At 46.4% G+C, this 15,608-nt stretch overlaps 1 protein-coding gene across 1 annotated transcript in view; it reads right to left on the bottom strand.

The window, feature by feature from the left end:
- Window positions 1-450: 450 nt before the first annotated feature.
- Window positions 451-15,608, bottom strand: part of CASS4 (Cas scaffold protein family member 4) — a 34,313-nt gene continuing 19,155 nt past the window's right edge. The window contains exons 3-7 of the mRNA XM_081290241.1: window positions 10,779-10,880; window positions 7,947-8,027; window positions 5,366-6,670; window positions 4,093-4,170; window positions 451-1,669 (exon numbers count right to left, since the gene is read on the bottom strand). Coding sequence (XP_081146367.1) covers window positions 1,259-1,669; window positions 4,093-4,170; window positions 5,366-6,670; window positions 7,947-8,027; window positions 10,779-10,880 — 1,977 coding nt within the window. The 3' untranslated portion in view covers window positions 451-1,258. The remainder of the gene's footprint in view (window positions 1,670-4,092; window positions 4,171-5,365; window positions 6,671-7,946; window positions 8,028-10,778; window positions 10,881-15,608) is intronic.

Here is a 15,608-nt window from a genome sequence, read left to right as displayed (position 1 = left end):
GGAGATGCTGATTTCAGGCTACAGAGGTGTTTATGTGGCTGAGATACATATGACAACCACAGACTGTCCCTGGGATGGACAGGATTATGTAACCATAGAAACCTGAGCAGAAAGCCTCCGCTGCAAGGGGTGGAAGAGGAGGTGGTTTGACGGGAGGAGAGCTCAGTGTCATTTCCATGTCTGTGCCCAGCGATGGGTATCCTGTCCACACCACACCTTCCTGTCTGCACCCCACAGGGGATGGCTTTGTGCCACATGCTGATCTGACACATAAAACATGGCCTCTACAGCATCTGCCTACAGACTTCAGTGAGAAGCATTTGAAGGCCAAAAATAAACATCAAGGGCTTGACTTTGGGACCAGAACTCAGGCAGTGTGGACCAAAGGCTTGCAAAGGATTGCTGAAAAGGATGCTTCAATTCATGGTTATATTTAAATATTATTATAAACGGTCACAGAGTTGCAACTGTTGAAATATAAACTTTTTTTTTCTAATTGAGCAGTAGAACTTCTCAATACAGAATCTACAATATACAAAATAAGTTAATAGGGAACACAACAGAACATGTGTGGCAAGAATATACCATGCATCTTTAACCACAGTAAGAAAACAGCAAAAAAAAATTATATATATAGTTTTGGTGCAAGAAACATACACAACTTGTACCAATCTCACTGAATTAATTCAATCCAAAATTTTTTAAAAATTACATTTTCTAACGGATGCAACAGAAATGTATCTTTTGAAACAGCTCCCTTCTCTTCCCTGGACTGTATTTTCTCCTTGCCTCTGATTTATTATAGATGCATTTCTTAATCACTTTATTGTCTGTCTTCACTATTGGACTGTGAGTTCATGAGGGCATGCATGGCTGCTGAGAAACTGCTGTGTCTCTAGCCTTAGAACTTGACATATAATTAGTGCCCAATAAATAAGTGCTGAATAAATGAATGTAAACCACACACACATTTAACCAACATAGAAATGATTTCTTTGTTGTTACTTTCAACAGTGACTTTGCATACCCTAGATGGCATGTCCTCCTCATAAGGTCCTTACATAATACCTGGCTCTCTTTCCTGCCCCCTGGGGGTAAGCCAGTGTCCTGGAATTGCTCGGCTGCTTGTACTACAGGCTCTGGGCACAGTGGCTGCTGTGGCCCATCCTGTATGCTCTGCGGCGTTCCCCAGGGGACAGAGTTGCCCAGGTTGTGCTGAGAAGCTAAGAAGTAACTTGAGGGAGGAAGCGGCAGCGCCTCAATCCAACGTCCCTCTGAATTGTCGTGTGTGATGCTCCAGCTTCTTGGCCTCAGCCTGGAGGTGCCCCAGGGCTGCAGGGCTTGGGTACTTGAGAACTGCATTCTTGGTGGCCAATGCCAGGTCCTTCAGCAGCCCGCAAAGGTGGCTGCTGCTGCAGAGGATCTCGTTACGCACATCCTTCTCCTGGGTCTCCTTGCACAGAGTGTCCACCAGCTTCTGCCCCACCATGATGACCAGCTTGCTCTGAGTGATAAAGATCTCTGGAGGCTGGCTGTTGCTGAGGCTGCTGTGGAATACGCTGATGGCTTTGAAGAGCGCCCCAAAATAGAGGCGGCAGTGTTCAGAAAGGTGCACTTTCCTCCTGGGGTTCTGCTGAGTCAAAGGCTGGGCTACAAGAGAGCCAGGATTCTAGAGAAGAGAAGGAGGAAGCAGGTAAGAGACAGATGGATCAGCAAGCTGCGGTTATCTTCCCTTTCTTATTTTTGCTTGATTGGCAAGGCATTTTAGAAGGAAAGGCACAGTTTTTGGGGGGACATCTAAAGAAAATGATGTTAATGTTTCCAAAGCACTGTAGCATATATCATAACATAGTATATGTAATCTTATGCATTATAATACATACTATATATAATTTTATTTGACCATCAGTAAACCATAAGAAACTCACTCTAAGGGACATGTGGACAATAACTAAATTTATAGCTTTCAAAAGTGCAAGAAGGAGTTGGGGTTGAAGCTTGGTGATAGAGCATGTGCTTAACATGTGCAAGGCTCTGGGTTTGACCCCAGCACCAAATCACAAACAATAGTGTGCATGCAGGAAGATGTAACAACAAGTAACACTATTATATTTAACAATAATGCACCAATAAAAATATGGAAAGAGAAAAAATAAAAGGGAAAAGAAAAAAAACAATAATAACAACAACAACAAAAATGTAGAAACTTGACAGTGAGATTTTAAAAATTTGCCCGAAGAATAGCTTTTAAGACATTTACAAATCCTTTCTAATTCCAGTACCAGAGGTACAGTGAAAGGGGTCAAATACACTGACCTACCTACCTTAATATGAAAATGCTTACCTTGTTTGCTATTAAGGTCTCATCAAAATTTTACTTTCAGGAAAATGGGATCAATGTTTCTCCCAGGACAATATGCCATCAGAGAATTCTCAGCACCGGAGTTGGTGGTGGCCACTCTGGGTAGCAATACAAGGCAGCTAGCTTGGGTTTTTTTTTTTTTTTAACCTAGTTTTATTATTTGCAGTGCTGAGGGTTGAAGCCAGGACCTCTGCACAAGCTGGGCGAGTGCTGTACCAGTGAGGTACATACACCCGGCCCTCCTTTGTTATTTTATAAGTGAGGAAACTGAACTCAGGGGCCATTCAATTAGTAAATTCAGCTGGAGCTCACAGTCAAATGGCAGAGTCTGAGACTCTCTCCCTCAAACTCTGCCCTCTCTTGTCTACCTATGACAGCACTTCATCAGAAAGGACCTGCAGAGTGAATGTCAGAGGGGGCTGTGACCCTCGGGGCTGGTGGAGGGGGAGTCAGACAAGAAGTAAGGCATACTTTGGAGAAATCGATTCATTTTTATGATTTCATATTTGGAAAATAAAGACAACGAATATTTTTTAGTATGAAGTGAAAAGAGGATGGGGTGTTGGTTAAGAGGACTGTGTGAGCAGGGATGAGCATCATGAGCCAGGAAATCTATCTTAGAAGTACCAAGTGTAGGTAAAGGAAGAGAGTACCACAGCTCCTGACCCGGGTGTGGAGCCTGCAGAGGTGGTTCTAGTTGTTGTCTTATGGACAGGCAGCTGCAGGCAGTGTGTGGGCAGGGGTTGGGGTGCCACCGGGGCTTCCCACACAGGGAGCATGGTCCCCTGTGGCCAATGACACCCTGTCTCCACTGAGGAAGCACTGTCAGTGTGAAGCAGGGCCTTTCCAGGTGTGGCCCCTGGTCCAAAAGCATCAGGAGCACCTGGGGGCTTGTCAGGAAGGTAAATTCTCTGCACCCACGCCCCAACTAATCAGAAATTCGGAGTTTCAGCAAGCCTTACAAGGGACTGTGATGTACTGTCATGCTAGGTGGCCTCTGGTCTAAGGCATACTTTGCCTTTAACAATACAGAAGGCCTGATGCTCAGTATTTGGGGTGTGGGTAACTGAGCCTGGGTCCTTGCCCCCTTTGCCTCAGAGAAGGCACATGACCTTGTCTGCATCACCCTCCCCCACCTAGCATGCCCCTTAATCTGGGCTGTTGAACTGGTTCACTGTTTCCCAAGCAGCCAGCCTCCCTCTTGACATCTGCTGGCTTCACACTGAGTCTCTGGATGGACCCATTGTTTTCACTTTAATAATTTAAAGGAAAATTTCAAAATTTGGAATTGGAAAACTATTGTCATTTGTCACAAATCAAAGATGACCAATAATAATAAGCACAATGATAACATCTTTGATTAAAAAAAAAAGAAGTAGGAGATGTCAAAGAGGTGTTGAAGACAGAACTTCAAACCGAAGTGTGTTTTGTTGTTGTAATCAGAAGCATTAATTGATGACATCACAGAGAATGTGACCATGTTATCTAATGCCATGTTGGACCCACCCAAGATGAACTTGCAGTTTTCCCTGGTGGTCAGGGTTAAGGGCCATGATACATACACTGGAGCTCTACAGGGTTCTTTGAACTACGAAGAAGGAGTAGAAGAGAAAACCAGATCTGCCCTAAGTGGGTCATGGCTATAGGATGAGATTGCTATAGCATGATGAAATGTCTCTAGGGACAAAACATGTAACCAGAGGTGTTGGGGAGTGAGCAAGACAGCTTACCATTGTATCTAAGTCTTTGTCTTCTTCTAACTTTTGTTCCAAGATGCATGTTTCTTTTTCTTCTAGGTTAGGTAATGCCTGAAAAATAAAATCCCAACTTGGATGATTTTTCCATTATTTCAAACTGCATCAGTTCAGGCTAATGCTCGAGCGCTCCTACCTGTACTGCTGTTCTTGGTTCTGCTACTGACACCCAATGCTAACCAACAAGACCTAATGTAATGACCCATAAAAAAATTATGTTTAAATTTTTTAATTAAAAATTTTTTAATTAAAAAAAATTTACCTGGAAATGAAAGATGTTCAAATTTCTAGAATATGTTAAAGCTGTTACATCATCAGGCATGTCAACAGAACCCCAAGGCTGGGACCCAAAGAGTCAAACCATCTCCACGCAGCCCTCAGGTGCCCGCTGGGCTCTTGGCTGCAACCTCTGAACTCAACGTCCTCTTCCTGTAAGGTCTAAAGGCTCCACAAGAGTTCCTAGGTAGGACTGGAGTGTGGAGGCTGATCAGACCTGGAACAACTCAGAAGATTGTCTGAATGGGGGCTGGGGTGTAGCTCAGTTGTCAGAGTGCTTGCCCAGCCTGCACAAGGCCTTGGTTCATCCCTCAGCACAGTCCAAACCACAAAAACAAACAAAAATACAAGAATGTTTGAAGGGTACTTCTTTTTCTATGAAACATGCTGATGATAACAAAATGTATAATTTTCAAAAACATGAGGATACTTGGTGGCAAGATTTAAAACTTGATAATTTTTTTTTTTTTTTTTTGGTACCAGGATTGAACTCGGGAACTTAACCACTGAACCACTGAACCACATCCACAGCCCGATTTTGTATTTTATTTAGAGACAGGGTCTTGCTGAGTTGTTTAGGGCCTGAGGTAGGCTTTGAACCTTCAATCCTCCTGTCTCAGTTTCCCAAGCCTCTGGGATTACAGGAGTGCACCACTATGTCCGGCAAAACTTAACAAACATTTTTAAAAGATTTAAAAAAAACTTTCTAATTCTAGGATCAGAGGTAAACCTGAACTCCCAAAATTTTTTAGAGGAAATCAAAATATACTGATCTATCTGGGCTTAATATTAAAATCCAACAAGATTTTATCAAAAAGTTTGCTTTCATGCGTTTTATTCTCTAGGAAATGGAACCTTTGTCTTGCAAGAGCCTAAGAGCTATTGGTAGAGCTTCTCGGCACCTCGCTTAGTGGTGATGGCTCTGGATGACATCAGAAGACCCACTTTATGCCACTGGGACCTCTGAACTCACCTGTTCAGAGGCACTTGTCCCATTTTTCTTAAGTACTTCAGGGGAATGGTAGTTTTCCCTTGCTTTATTAAAAGGAGTACTCTTTTGGTATGATTCTACTTCTCTTTGTGGAAGCTGGATGCCTTTTTTACACCTAAATTCTGCATTTGGGGACAACTGGATGGTCTCTTCTTTTTCACAATTCTCCTTAAAGAGCAGCCTCCCATTGGCAATGACAATGGAGGAAAATCTCTTGACATCTTCTGGAACTATCCGTGCTACCATGACAAACCTCTCAAGGTCATCGAGGCTGTTCTGAACTTTGTCTGTCACAAGAACTTCGAGGGACCAATTGCAGCTGTCCAGGTTTTCCTTTGCTTCTAGCAGGATCTGGTAGGAATTGGAGATTGTCTGTAACTGATCTCGAATTTTGGCCCTAAGATGACTATCAGTGACGTTGCAGGTTGACCCATAAACTCCTCGGGCAAAATCCAGAAATTCTTTTAAAGCTCCTTCTATGTGGTCAGCAGCCCTGTGGATCCCATCAATGTTGGCCTCCAGAGAGTCTCTGAACCTCCACTTCCTACTTACAAAGAGCAGCAGGCTTGCTGCAGAGCTGACCACTTTGTGCTGTAGGCTCATTGCTGTCTCTTTGGCTAAGTTCAGATCCAGGGAGAGCTCCTTGGCTGACTCCTCCAAGGAGGAGCTAGAGGAGGAGTCAGTTGATATGGAGGAGCAGGAAGAAACCACACTGGCTCTGCTGTCCGAGCTGGCAATGGATGATCTGTCTGGTTCTGGAGATAGGGAAGTTTTTCGTCTGGGGAACTCGAAGGAATTGTGGCCCCGGGGGTTCTCTGGAACCTCCTTGGCTTTTCCCAGTTCTTTCCCTGCCTGGGACGCACTTGGCATTGCTTTAGGGATGTCATAAATATTGGGCTTGGTGTTCTGCTGCTCCACTCGGGGAATCAGAAAGCTGGAAGGCACCTTGTAGCTGGCGCCAGCATCTGAAGAGAGTGTGTTCCTGGGCACTAGGATGGTGTAGGAAGGGACATCTGAAAGGCTGGGATTCTTCTTCGTGGGCACCTTTTTACTTGGCTGTGAAGGGAGGGTCCTGACTTTGGTATCTGGAGGTCTATGGAAAGTAGAGCTCGAACTGGGGACAGCATTTGGCCCTGCTTCTTCCACGAAGCTGGCTAGAGATGCATTTCTGACATTGGCCTTGCCCAGAGACACTGGAGTGTCATAAATCCATTCTGATTTCTGAGGGTTTGGCAATGTGCTGTAGCCCTCTCTTCTAAATGCCAACACTGGTTTCAGAGGAATGTCCTGTGGAAGAACCACATGTAGTCGCCCATGTTAGCAGCAATAAAAAGAGGGCTTACCCTTCACGTCTGACTGTTTCTCCTCTCTCTAGTCCCTTCTGTGGCTCCCCATCACTGTTATCACTCAAGGACCCTCACAATTTCGACCCCCCCTTTTTGAGCCTCTTTTCTCTTTATTTCCAACCTACTAGCCCTCCCCCCACCATCTTCCACCCTGTACTTATAGGTCCAGTCCCCTGGACTATTTGCCTCGCCTGAACTCAGAACACACACTCACACCACCATATTTAAAATTTTGCCAAAACTAGTCCCTTTGCTTTATCTGCCCATCCAACTCTTTCCTTTCCATCTACTAAATTTTCTATATTGCTCATGGCACTGCTGAAATGTCACCTCTTTTGTAAGGCTGCCCCTAATAACTTTGGACAAAAGTATATCCATGGGACGCATGTGGTCGAATCCAGTGATAAATCCCCCTACACACACAGAAGCATACTTCAATGCAGTGCATCCCCGAGGTCTCTCATAAGAAGAAGTGATTTTTAACACTTGCTGAGCTCTTGCTCTGTGCCAGGCACTCTAGTGGGTGCTTTGCAGGGATTATCCCACTTAATCCTTCCAATACATCTGCAATACAAAACTGAGGCATGAAGAAGCTAAGTCTTACTCAAACCACATCCTATTCCTGAACCCCAGAACAATTAAGTTTTTTGTTTAAAATACAGTAAGGTAATGTTTTGAACAATTAATAATATAAATAAATAAATAAAATAAAATGAAATAAAATACATTAAGGTTTGTTATGGGGAATTTGCATACTGATTTTTTTTATCTAGGAAGTCCCTTGGAGGCCCATGTGTTAGTCTTATTCTCCAGCCGGAGGTGCTGCTGGGAGGTGATATAGTGGTGCCCTATAAAAAATGGGGCCTAATTAGAGGAAGTGAGTTCACTGAGTATGTGCCCTGGAAGAGGATATTAGGACTCCAGCACCTTCCTCTTCCTCTGTCTGCTTTCTGGCCACCAGGATGTGAGTGATTGTGCTCCATTGTGCTCCCTCCATGGTATACTGTGCCGCCATAGGCCCAAAGCAACATGCCAACTGACCAGAGGCACAACCTTTGAAACCATGAGACAAAATAAACCTTTCCTCCTTATGAGTTGTTTACCTCAGGTATCCTGTCACAACAATGGAAAGCTGATGGACACATCAAGCTAATAAAGTTTCCCAGCAGACATTTAGGCTTCCACGGCACCGCAGCTTGGCACCTGTTCATACTCACGCCTGCTTGGCTGGCTGGAAGGTGGAGTGCTGTCTTTTGGGGACTGGGCGGTATGTCATATAACTGCTGCTTCTCCGGCTCCTAGGGAAAGACCGCAGAGGAGGACAACTTAGATTTTTTTTCTTCCTAATGGCTGTCATCACAAACTCTCCACTCTCCCGTGTTTTTTTTTTTTTTTTCCAATGAAAGAAACAAATCCCTGAACACTTTGGGGCTGTCATTCATGGTGCTCTTCCATGTGCTGCAACGGATGTAAGTTCAACACTGGACGTGGTGATGTATACGGCTCTCCTTCCCCAAGGACTGAGGGAAGCCGTAGAGAGCTAACTGCAGTCACCTGAACTGAAATTGGCCACTCATCTAAAGGCAGTTAACCTTAGGATGGAAAGAAGCCAGAAGGGACAATGACATGGGAGCCTAATACATCTTTTTGTTTGTTTTTCACAACAGAAATTCTCCTGTCACTCATGCTGTCATTCTGAATATATGTATCGAGTGACTACTAACTATGCCGAGCCAGGTGGAACTGTGTACGTACAGTGATGAGAGCAATAAAAAGAGAGCTTGGATTACCCCTTTGAAAAATGTGCATCCTACTGAAGACCTACTGAATGCCAGATGCTGAGCTTGTCATTCCCCTGCCAGGCTCCTCCAGAGGCTTGAGATACAAATGTTTTATGTTTCATATGTAAAATGTATACAGTGATCAGAATATGTGTATATTAGGATGTAAAAAATAAGTTCCAAGTTCCAAGGCAAGGCAACACCAGAACAGGCTTTGCCAAGAAAGAGGGAAAGAGCTGAGTATTAGAGGGCTTCTTTGCCGAGTCGAGCTTAGTCTCCTGTAAATCCTTCAGGGTTAGGGACAAGTGCACTCCACAAGTGAAGCATTGAGGGTTCCAATAGGATCCTTTGGTGACTTGACTTGATGACTATGCCCTCAACATGGGGTCATAGTGCAGGGGGCTGGATCTGGCTTTGGAGAGTTTAGAGGCTGACAACCAAGCAGAGTGTGGCTGTGCTGTGATGGCCTGTTCTTGGGGTCAGGACCAGAGTGAAGAAAGCACAGCCCTTGCCCTGGGCCTAGCATCCAGGGGCACCAAAACCCTCGGTCATCTAGGCCAAGTATTTAAAAATCATAATTAATGCAAAAAATCATGATGAATGAAATGTTAACGTTTTAAACAAAGACAGGACCCGACAGGCTGGGGATTAGGGCAAGGAAAGAGGCCATGGGTTTAAGTGTGTCTTCATTTAAGAAGCTTCCCCCCGGGGAGATGCTGGTGCTCCCTTGTCCGTCTTGGCAATGGGAGCATGTTCCTTCCATAGCCCAACTGGGATTGCATGGGAACTGAGCATGAGCAGGGCAGGATGGGGGAGGAAATCTCAGGAGGATGCTTTGGAAATAACCTGCCTGCCTTGGGGCTAAGGGAAGAGGCACCAGCCAGAGCAGGTACATTTGCACCCTGGGTGGGATTTTCAGGTAAGCAGTGCTCAGTTAGGAGGTGGGGTCAGCCCCAGAGGAGAGTCAGTCTGAACACTTGCCACCAGCATTCAGCACCTGCACCATGTCCCCAGAAGACATAGGGCCTTTCTCCTGTCCTCTCTCCCTGCCTGTGTCCTGAAGCCCTGAAAGAGTCTGAGACCTCCCAGAGAGTGGGAGGGGAATGGAGACCTTGGGCCATGGAACCAGCAGAGAACCCAGTCAATCTTGAGGTCCCATTGCTGGAGACCAGGCCCAGCAAGCAGGCTGGAAGGGAGGGCAGAAACTTTGGCCTGAAATGAATGCACATTTGATTATTGCCTGCATGGGATGTTAAAATTCCCCATGGAGACTGGGGACTCCAAAGTGACTTCTTTTAACTGAGTGACCAGGAAGTCACAGAGCTGCTCCAAGTTCTGTTTAGACTAGTGCTGTGATCTCAGTCCTGGCTGCACATTAGCATCTCCTGGAAGCTTTGAAAGTCCTAATGCCTGAGCCCAGACCCGACAGGGCAGAATCTCTGGGGATGGGCCTTGGGCAGCAGGACTTGGGAAAGCTGCTGGGTAACTCAATATGTGCTGGAGTCTGAGAGCTGAGAAAGGAGCGAAGCTGTTTTTGATGTGCCTATTATGTACAAGTAAGTTAAAAAACAATAATAACTTGCCAGGCGTGGTGGAACACGCCTGTAATCCCAGCAACTCAGGAAGCCGAGGCAGGAAGATCGCAAGTTGGAGGCCAGACTGGGCAACTTAGTGAAACCCTGTCTCAAAATAAAAAAATAAAAAGGGCTGGGATGTAGCTCAGTGGTAAAGCAACCCTGAGCTTAATCTCCAATACTGAAAAAAAAAAAAAACACCTAAAATTTCTTCCCCCAGAGATAATGAATGATCAATGTTAAGATCACCAACCTTAAAACTGTGGTGCATATCCTCCAAGATACTCTTTTTTTTAGGAGTTCAGGCAATAAATAGCTCAGTGATAGAATGCTTGCCTAACATGCTCTGAGACCCTGGGCTGGGTCGCCAGCGCTGCCAAAAAGATATTATTCCTTAAAAATGTATGTGTGTAGGTGTCTATATTCATAATAAAATATCTATTACAAATGAAAAGTAAAAAATTTAAAAAGGTCTGGAATTCCAATAGCCACAGTGTTCTCCCCAGCAGGCCTGGATCCTGCAACGCTTGCCTCTCAGTGATGATATGACCTTCAGAGTTAGGGGACTAAAGCCCCTGAAGGCCTCCCTCAAGGAAGCTGAAATCAGCTATCTGTGAGACGCCCCGCTCCCTGATCCCCCAGGCCCAGCCCAGGCCTGGGGGATCAGGGAACGGGGCCACCACGCAAGGCTCACCTTAAGGGCTGAGGGGACCCGGCTCTGCACGGGCACGTCGTACACCTGGGAAGGCAGAGCTGGCAGCGAGGCCCTCGAAGGTCTGGGAAGCACAAAGAGGGTCTTGGAGAGAAAAAGAAGGGTGTCAAGGGAAAGGAAATGTTAAACTGATCACAGGGTCATGTTCAAAGTTATCCCCCAAACAGAGAAGACAGCTCGTGGGCGCTATGGTCAGCCCAGCACTGCTAAGTGGCAGATGCTTTACCCCGGAGACTGGCAGTAGCTGGGTGCTGAGAGGGTGGCCCCCTGGTTGGGGAGAGGCTTCCTCAAGGGGTGGACCAAGGCTGCCTGCCCTGGGAAACAGCTAGAATGCAGAATCTTGGGCCCCACGTCTGGCAAATCTCTGGTGTAGTGGAAATAAACGGACCTAGTGATCCTGAAGCTCTCTAGGGATCTGGGCTGGACCTCTGACACGGGGCTACTCACACATTCACCCAGCTACATGGGCAGAGCGGACTTTCAGAGTGTCGGTGAATGACCCCCAAGGTCCTGGGGAAATAGGCCTCAGGTCGGGCCTCTGGGGGAGTAGGAATCACAGACGACAGCACTTGCTGACGTGAGTAGAAGCAGAAAAGACCTTGGCCATCTGAGTGGTTGAAAGTGACAGAGGGAGCGAGGGTGGGCAGCGGGGAAGACTGGGGAAGGTCAACAGCGTCAAGGAGGTTAAGGAGCGGGGCTTGCATCCTCCACAGAGCAGGACTGACAATCAGATTTCATCTACCTAGGAGCACTGGTTCAGCGATTGCCACCGATTCCATACCTATTAACCACAACTCTGGGTTCCAACTAGTCCTTCAGAGCCGACTGCGGTCTACCCTGGGCACAAAGCTGGGTGCTATGGAGTGCGAGACGCCACCCCTAGCTTGAGATCCAAATCATCTGGCAAGATTTAAAGTACTCCAGTTGTCAGGGCTCCCACCTCAGACCTCTAGAATCAGAGCATTTCTGGGAGCGGCCTGGGAATGGAGATTTTTTTTTTTTTTTTAAATGGGGTAGGAGAGGCTCACTGCCTGGGGCTTATGGCCTAAGGGGGAAATAAATAGGACCCAGACACACCTAGGACATAGGTTGGTAAGTGAGATGGGGCCAGGAAGAGAGGAGAAGGAGAATGTACCTCTTGCCCTGGTCCCAAGGAACCTGTCACAGAGTAACGGGCTTTCCCATTTGAATCCTAGGGGTGGTCAGGAATGAAATGTGGAGACAGGGAGGACAATGCAGGCTGAGGAGGCAGCTTGTGAGGACCAGGTAAAGGTCCTTCCATTCATTACAGTGTCCCTTGGACCACTCACTGGGGTGGCACATGTTAAGTGCTGATGCTAATTTGAACATGGATAGCACGGGATGGTAAAAGATAGCTCAGGACATGAACACCTGCCCGGCCCTTCATCAGGCTGCAATCACAAGTGCAGTTGAAAGAGCCGTCAACCAACAGGACACACTTCTCCCAAGGACACACTGTAGTGCCAAGTGTCAAAACAGCCCCTTCTATGAGGTTCTCTATAGTCCTGGGCTCTGGGAAGCACTGGCTCTCAAGTACCTTTATTAAGAAAGAAGTGTCAAAAAATAATAATAAAATAAAATCACTAAAAGATCAAAAAAAAGAAAGAAAGAAAGAAGTGTCCTGCTCATGCTTGGAGGGCTGAGTTACATACCCAAGAAGCAGAATCTATTGTTCTGGGCTTCAGATAAGGGGAGCCCCAGCATTCTACCTCTGTCTCCACTTTATGGTTGCCAAAGAATTCCTGTGCTAAGGTGCTAAGCCCTTTGAACCTAATATGAAACAGTCATGATTCTGTTTCACTAAATCCCACCTTTCTCTGAGCCCAGAACTAGACCAGCTTTTCCTCTGTGAGATACCCACAGGGTCCTCATTCTGCAGTTTTCTTCATTTCAGTTAATAAACCTGGCTGTGTCCCCAGTGGTTTCAGGCTTTTTGGTCCAGGACAAATCATCAGTGGTCCCCATTGGGGATCCAATGTCCTCACTAGGAAAGAGAGACCATGTACTGTCTAAGCCCAGGGACCACACAGGAGCATCCCTCACTATTGACTGCCATTTCTGTACCTCCTCCCTCCTGGGAGCCGGCAGCCCCTGCTCTCTCACACTACAGACCCTTTTCAAATGCAGTTCCCGTATCCGTTGTTCCCCAGGACTTAAGCATATGGCCAATGCCATGGGTCGCACATGTTTGCAAGAGCACACACACACACACCACACACACACACACACACACAGGAGGGACTTTCCTGAAAATGACATTTGAGATGGAAGGATGCCATTTCAAAAATGCCCAGTGTTTCCTGGAAAATGTAGGTTCCAGATAGTAATTTGGGAACATGTCTGAGAAACCTGGTTTCGAGAGGCTTAGAGAGGCAGGAGGAACTCCCGTTCAGGAACCAGTGGGTCTCAGTACAATTTCATGAGGAAATCTGGCCCTTTGCTGAAATACCAAAGAGTCCCCTCTTTTGGGAATTTCAACCAAAATCAAATATCTTCTTTTTTTTTTAAGTCAGGCTTATATATTATATTAAGGAAGTTGGAACAAAAAGTAAAGCAAAGCTCACGATGGTGGTTACCCTGGGGGAAGTGGCAGGGAGAAGGCTCAGGGCTTCTGGGTGTTGGTTCTGTTCCATTTCTTGATTGATCCTAGTGACTGAGTAGGTCAGATCCTAGTGACTGATCCTTAGGACCTGAAGGTGAAGCTTTAACAAAGAGGTAAATGGAAAGAGTAGCTCCAGCCACAGTGGGTGAGTGAAAGGAGATCACAGGATGGTGAGAATGGCGAGGACAGGGCTCTGGCCTTGGGGCACTGCAGTCTGAAGAACATGGAGAGAGCTAAGAAGCTTTAGTGCCAGCTCTGTGTTCTCAGGTGCAGGAGCTGGATGGATAGTTCCACCTCCTTGGGATCAGTTTTCTCATCTGTAAAATGGAGAGTTGATCTAATCCAAAGGTCCTCAAAAATCTCTTCCAGTTATGGAGATGTCTGATTCTGATGTGTAGATGCCCCTCTTAGGACAATTTGAGGATAGGGACAAATTTCCACCACCTTGGATTTTAACTCTGAATCTAGAGATGGTCAACAGAAGTACAAATTGAGTCCATGAAATGACTTGCCTAAGTGGTGGCCCAAGCCTGTGATCTCTCCGCTGGAGATGGCTTGAAGCCAGTGCCTGGTTCTACCAATGTCTACTTCCACTTGGAACCACATGTATTTCCTGGGCAGCCTCAGACTTAGGGTTAAAGGCTCAGTAATGTGAGCAGGGGAGAGATGCATGCCTTTCCTGTGGACTGGAACATTCTCAACTGATTAGCTAGTTCCACCCTTTTCAGAGCAGAAAAGCAGAGTAGAGGGGAAGTAACGTTAGTTAGAATCACCACACGGTACATCTGGAGCTGACCTTAGAAATGCTCCTCCGACCTCTCCTGACCCAGAGGAGGACAGAGAAACACAGGGGGTCTGTCATGTTCTGAGTGTCCTTGAGTGACAGGCTGCACAGGAAGCCAAGGGAGCCAGAGGGCCAGACCACTGGGTGACAGAGAACACACAAAAGGGCAAGAATGTAGCCAGGACAGACAGGGAAGGAGCTATAGAAGGAAAAAAAAAAAAAGGCAGGAAAATTCCCCAGCGGTTCTCTGTGGCCACCTGCTGAGTCCTGCTCAGTGGCAAAAAGGCCCTGAATTCCCCTGGGTAGCTGCGGCTTCTCCTTGCCGCAAGGGCATGGAGACATGCTTTATGGAAATGGTTGGCAAGATTCATGGAAGGAACCCTCTTACAGCCCTGACCATCCCTCTGAGTTAAAATTCATTTGTAACTTGTCTTTTCCTTTATGTGAATGTGATTTCAAGGTGGCAGTGAGTCACATTTCTGAAGCATTCTATTGAGTAGGGTCACTTCATTCAGTTGGCAAAAGTTTCCCGGAGCACCTGGTAGAGGAGCACCAGGCACTGTGCTGGGTGCAGAGGGTGCTTGGCCGAAGGTGGGTTTGCATCTGTTTTCCTTTTAGGGAGAGGGGGAAATGACCCCTGATTTTTTTTTCTTCATTGGTTTTGGAAAGAATTTCAAATCAATATCACCCAGTGTCACTTGTCCTTAGAAGAAACACCATCAAGGCCCCACTCTGTCTCAGCTGTTTTGACAGCTGCTGAGAGGCCAGGCCTAGACACAGCCAGTTGTTTCAGAAAAGCAAGGTAGTGCTCACCCCATGAAGGCCCAGCCAGCTTCCTCCTGGCGCCTGGAGTCAGCACCTGTGTGTGGCAGCTGTTCTAAGTAACAACTGTCTAGTTCTACGCCTTGCAGCCCAGGAAGTTAGAGAATCTGAAGTATTCAAAACCTTTGAAGGCACCAACCCCTTTTCATTTGCAGGCAGCATCGAAGGCTGATACGGAGGAAGCCCGAGAGGAGCGCAGCACCTTCCTGGGGTCCCCTCGGCACACAAGTCAGGAAAGTGGCCTTTTCCAGGACACAGACCTTGCCAAGACCCCTGCCAGAGCTGAGGTCAGGTGGGATGTGTCCTCTGAGCTGAAAGCCAAGCATCATGGCAGGCAGGAAGTGTCCAAGGCCATTGGATGCTACAAATGCGTTCTGCTCCTCCACTTCACCCAGGCTGGGTTTCACATTCCTTTCTTTATTTTATAATAAAGTTTTCTTTCGGCTTTTACTAAGTGCTCCTTTTCCTCTGCTTTTAAAGAGCTGATATTATAAAAGCTACAGATGTCATACATGTTCCATAGAACATGCAAATTAACCCCTTAATCTGTTTGCTCATCAAACACTGATGGAGGACACACTGC

The sequence above is a fragment of the Spermophilus citellus genome (genome assembly GCF_964194105.1).
Source record: "Spermophilus citellus genome assembly, chromosome: 4".
In the NCBI taxonomy this organism is placed as follows: Eukaryota; Metazoa; Chordata; class Mammalia; order Rodentia; family Sciuridae; genus Spermophilus; species Spermophilus citellus.
Note: the sequence above shows the minus strand (reverse complement) of the source record. Positions and strands in the feature narration are given on the sequence as shown.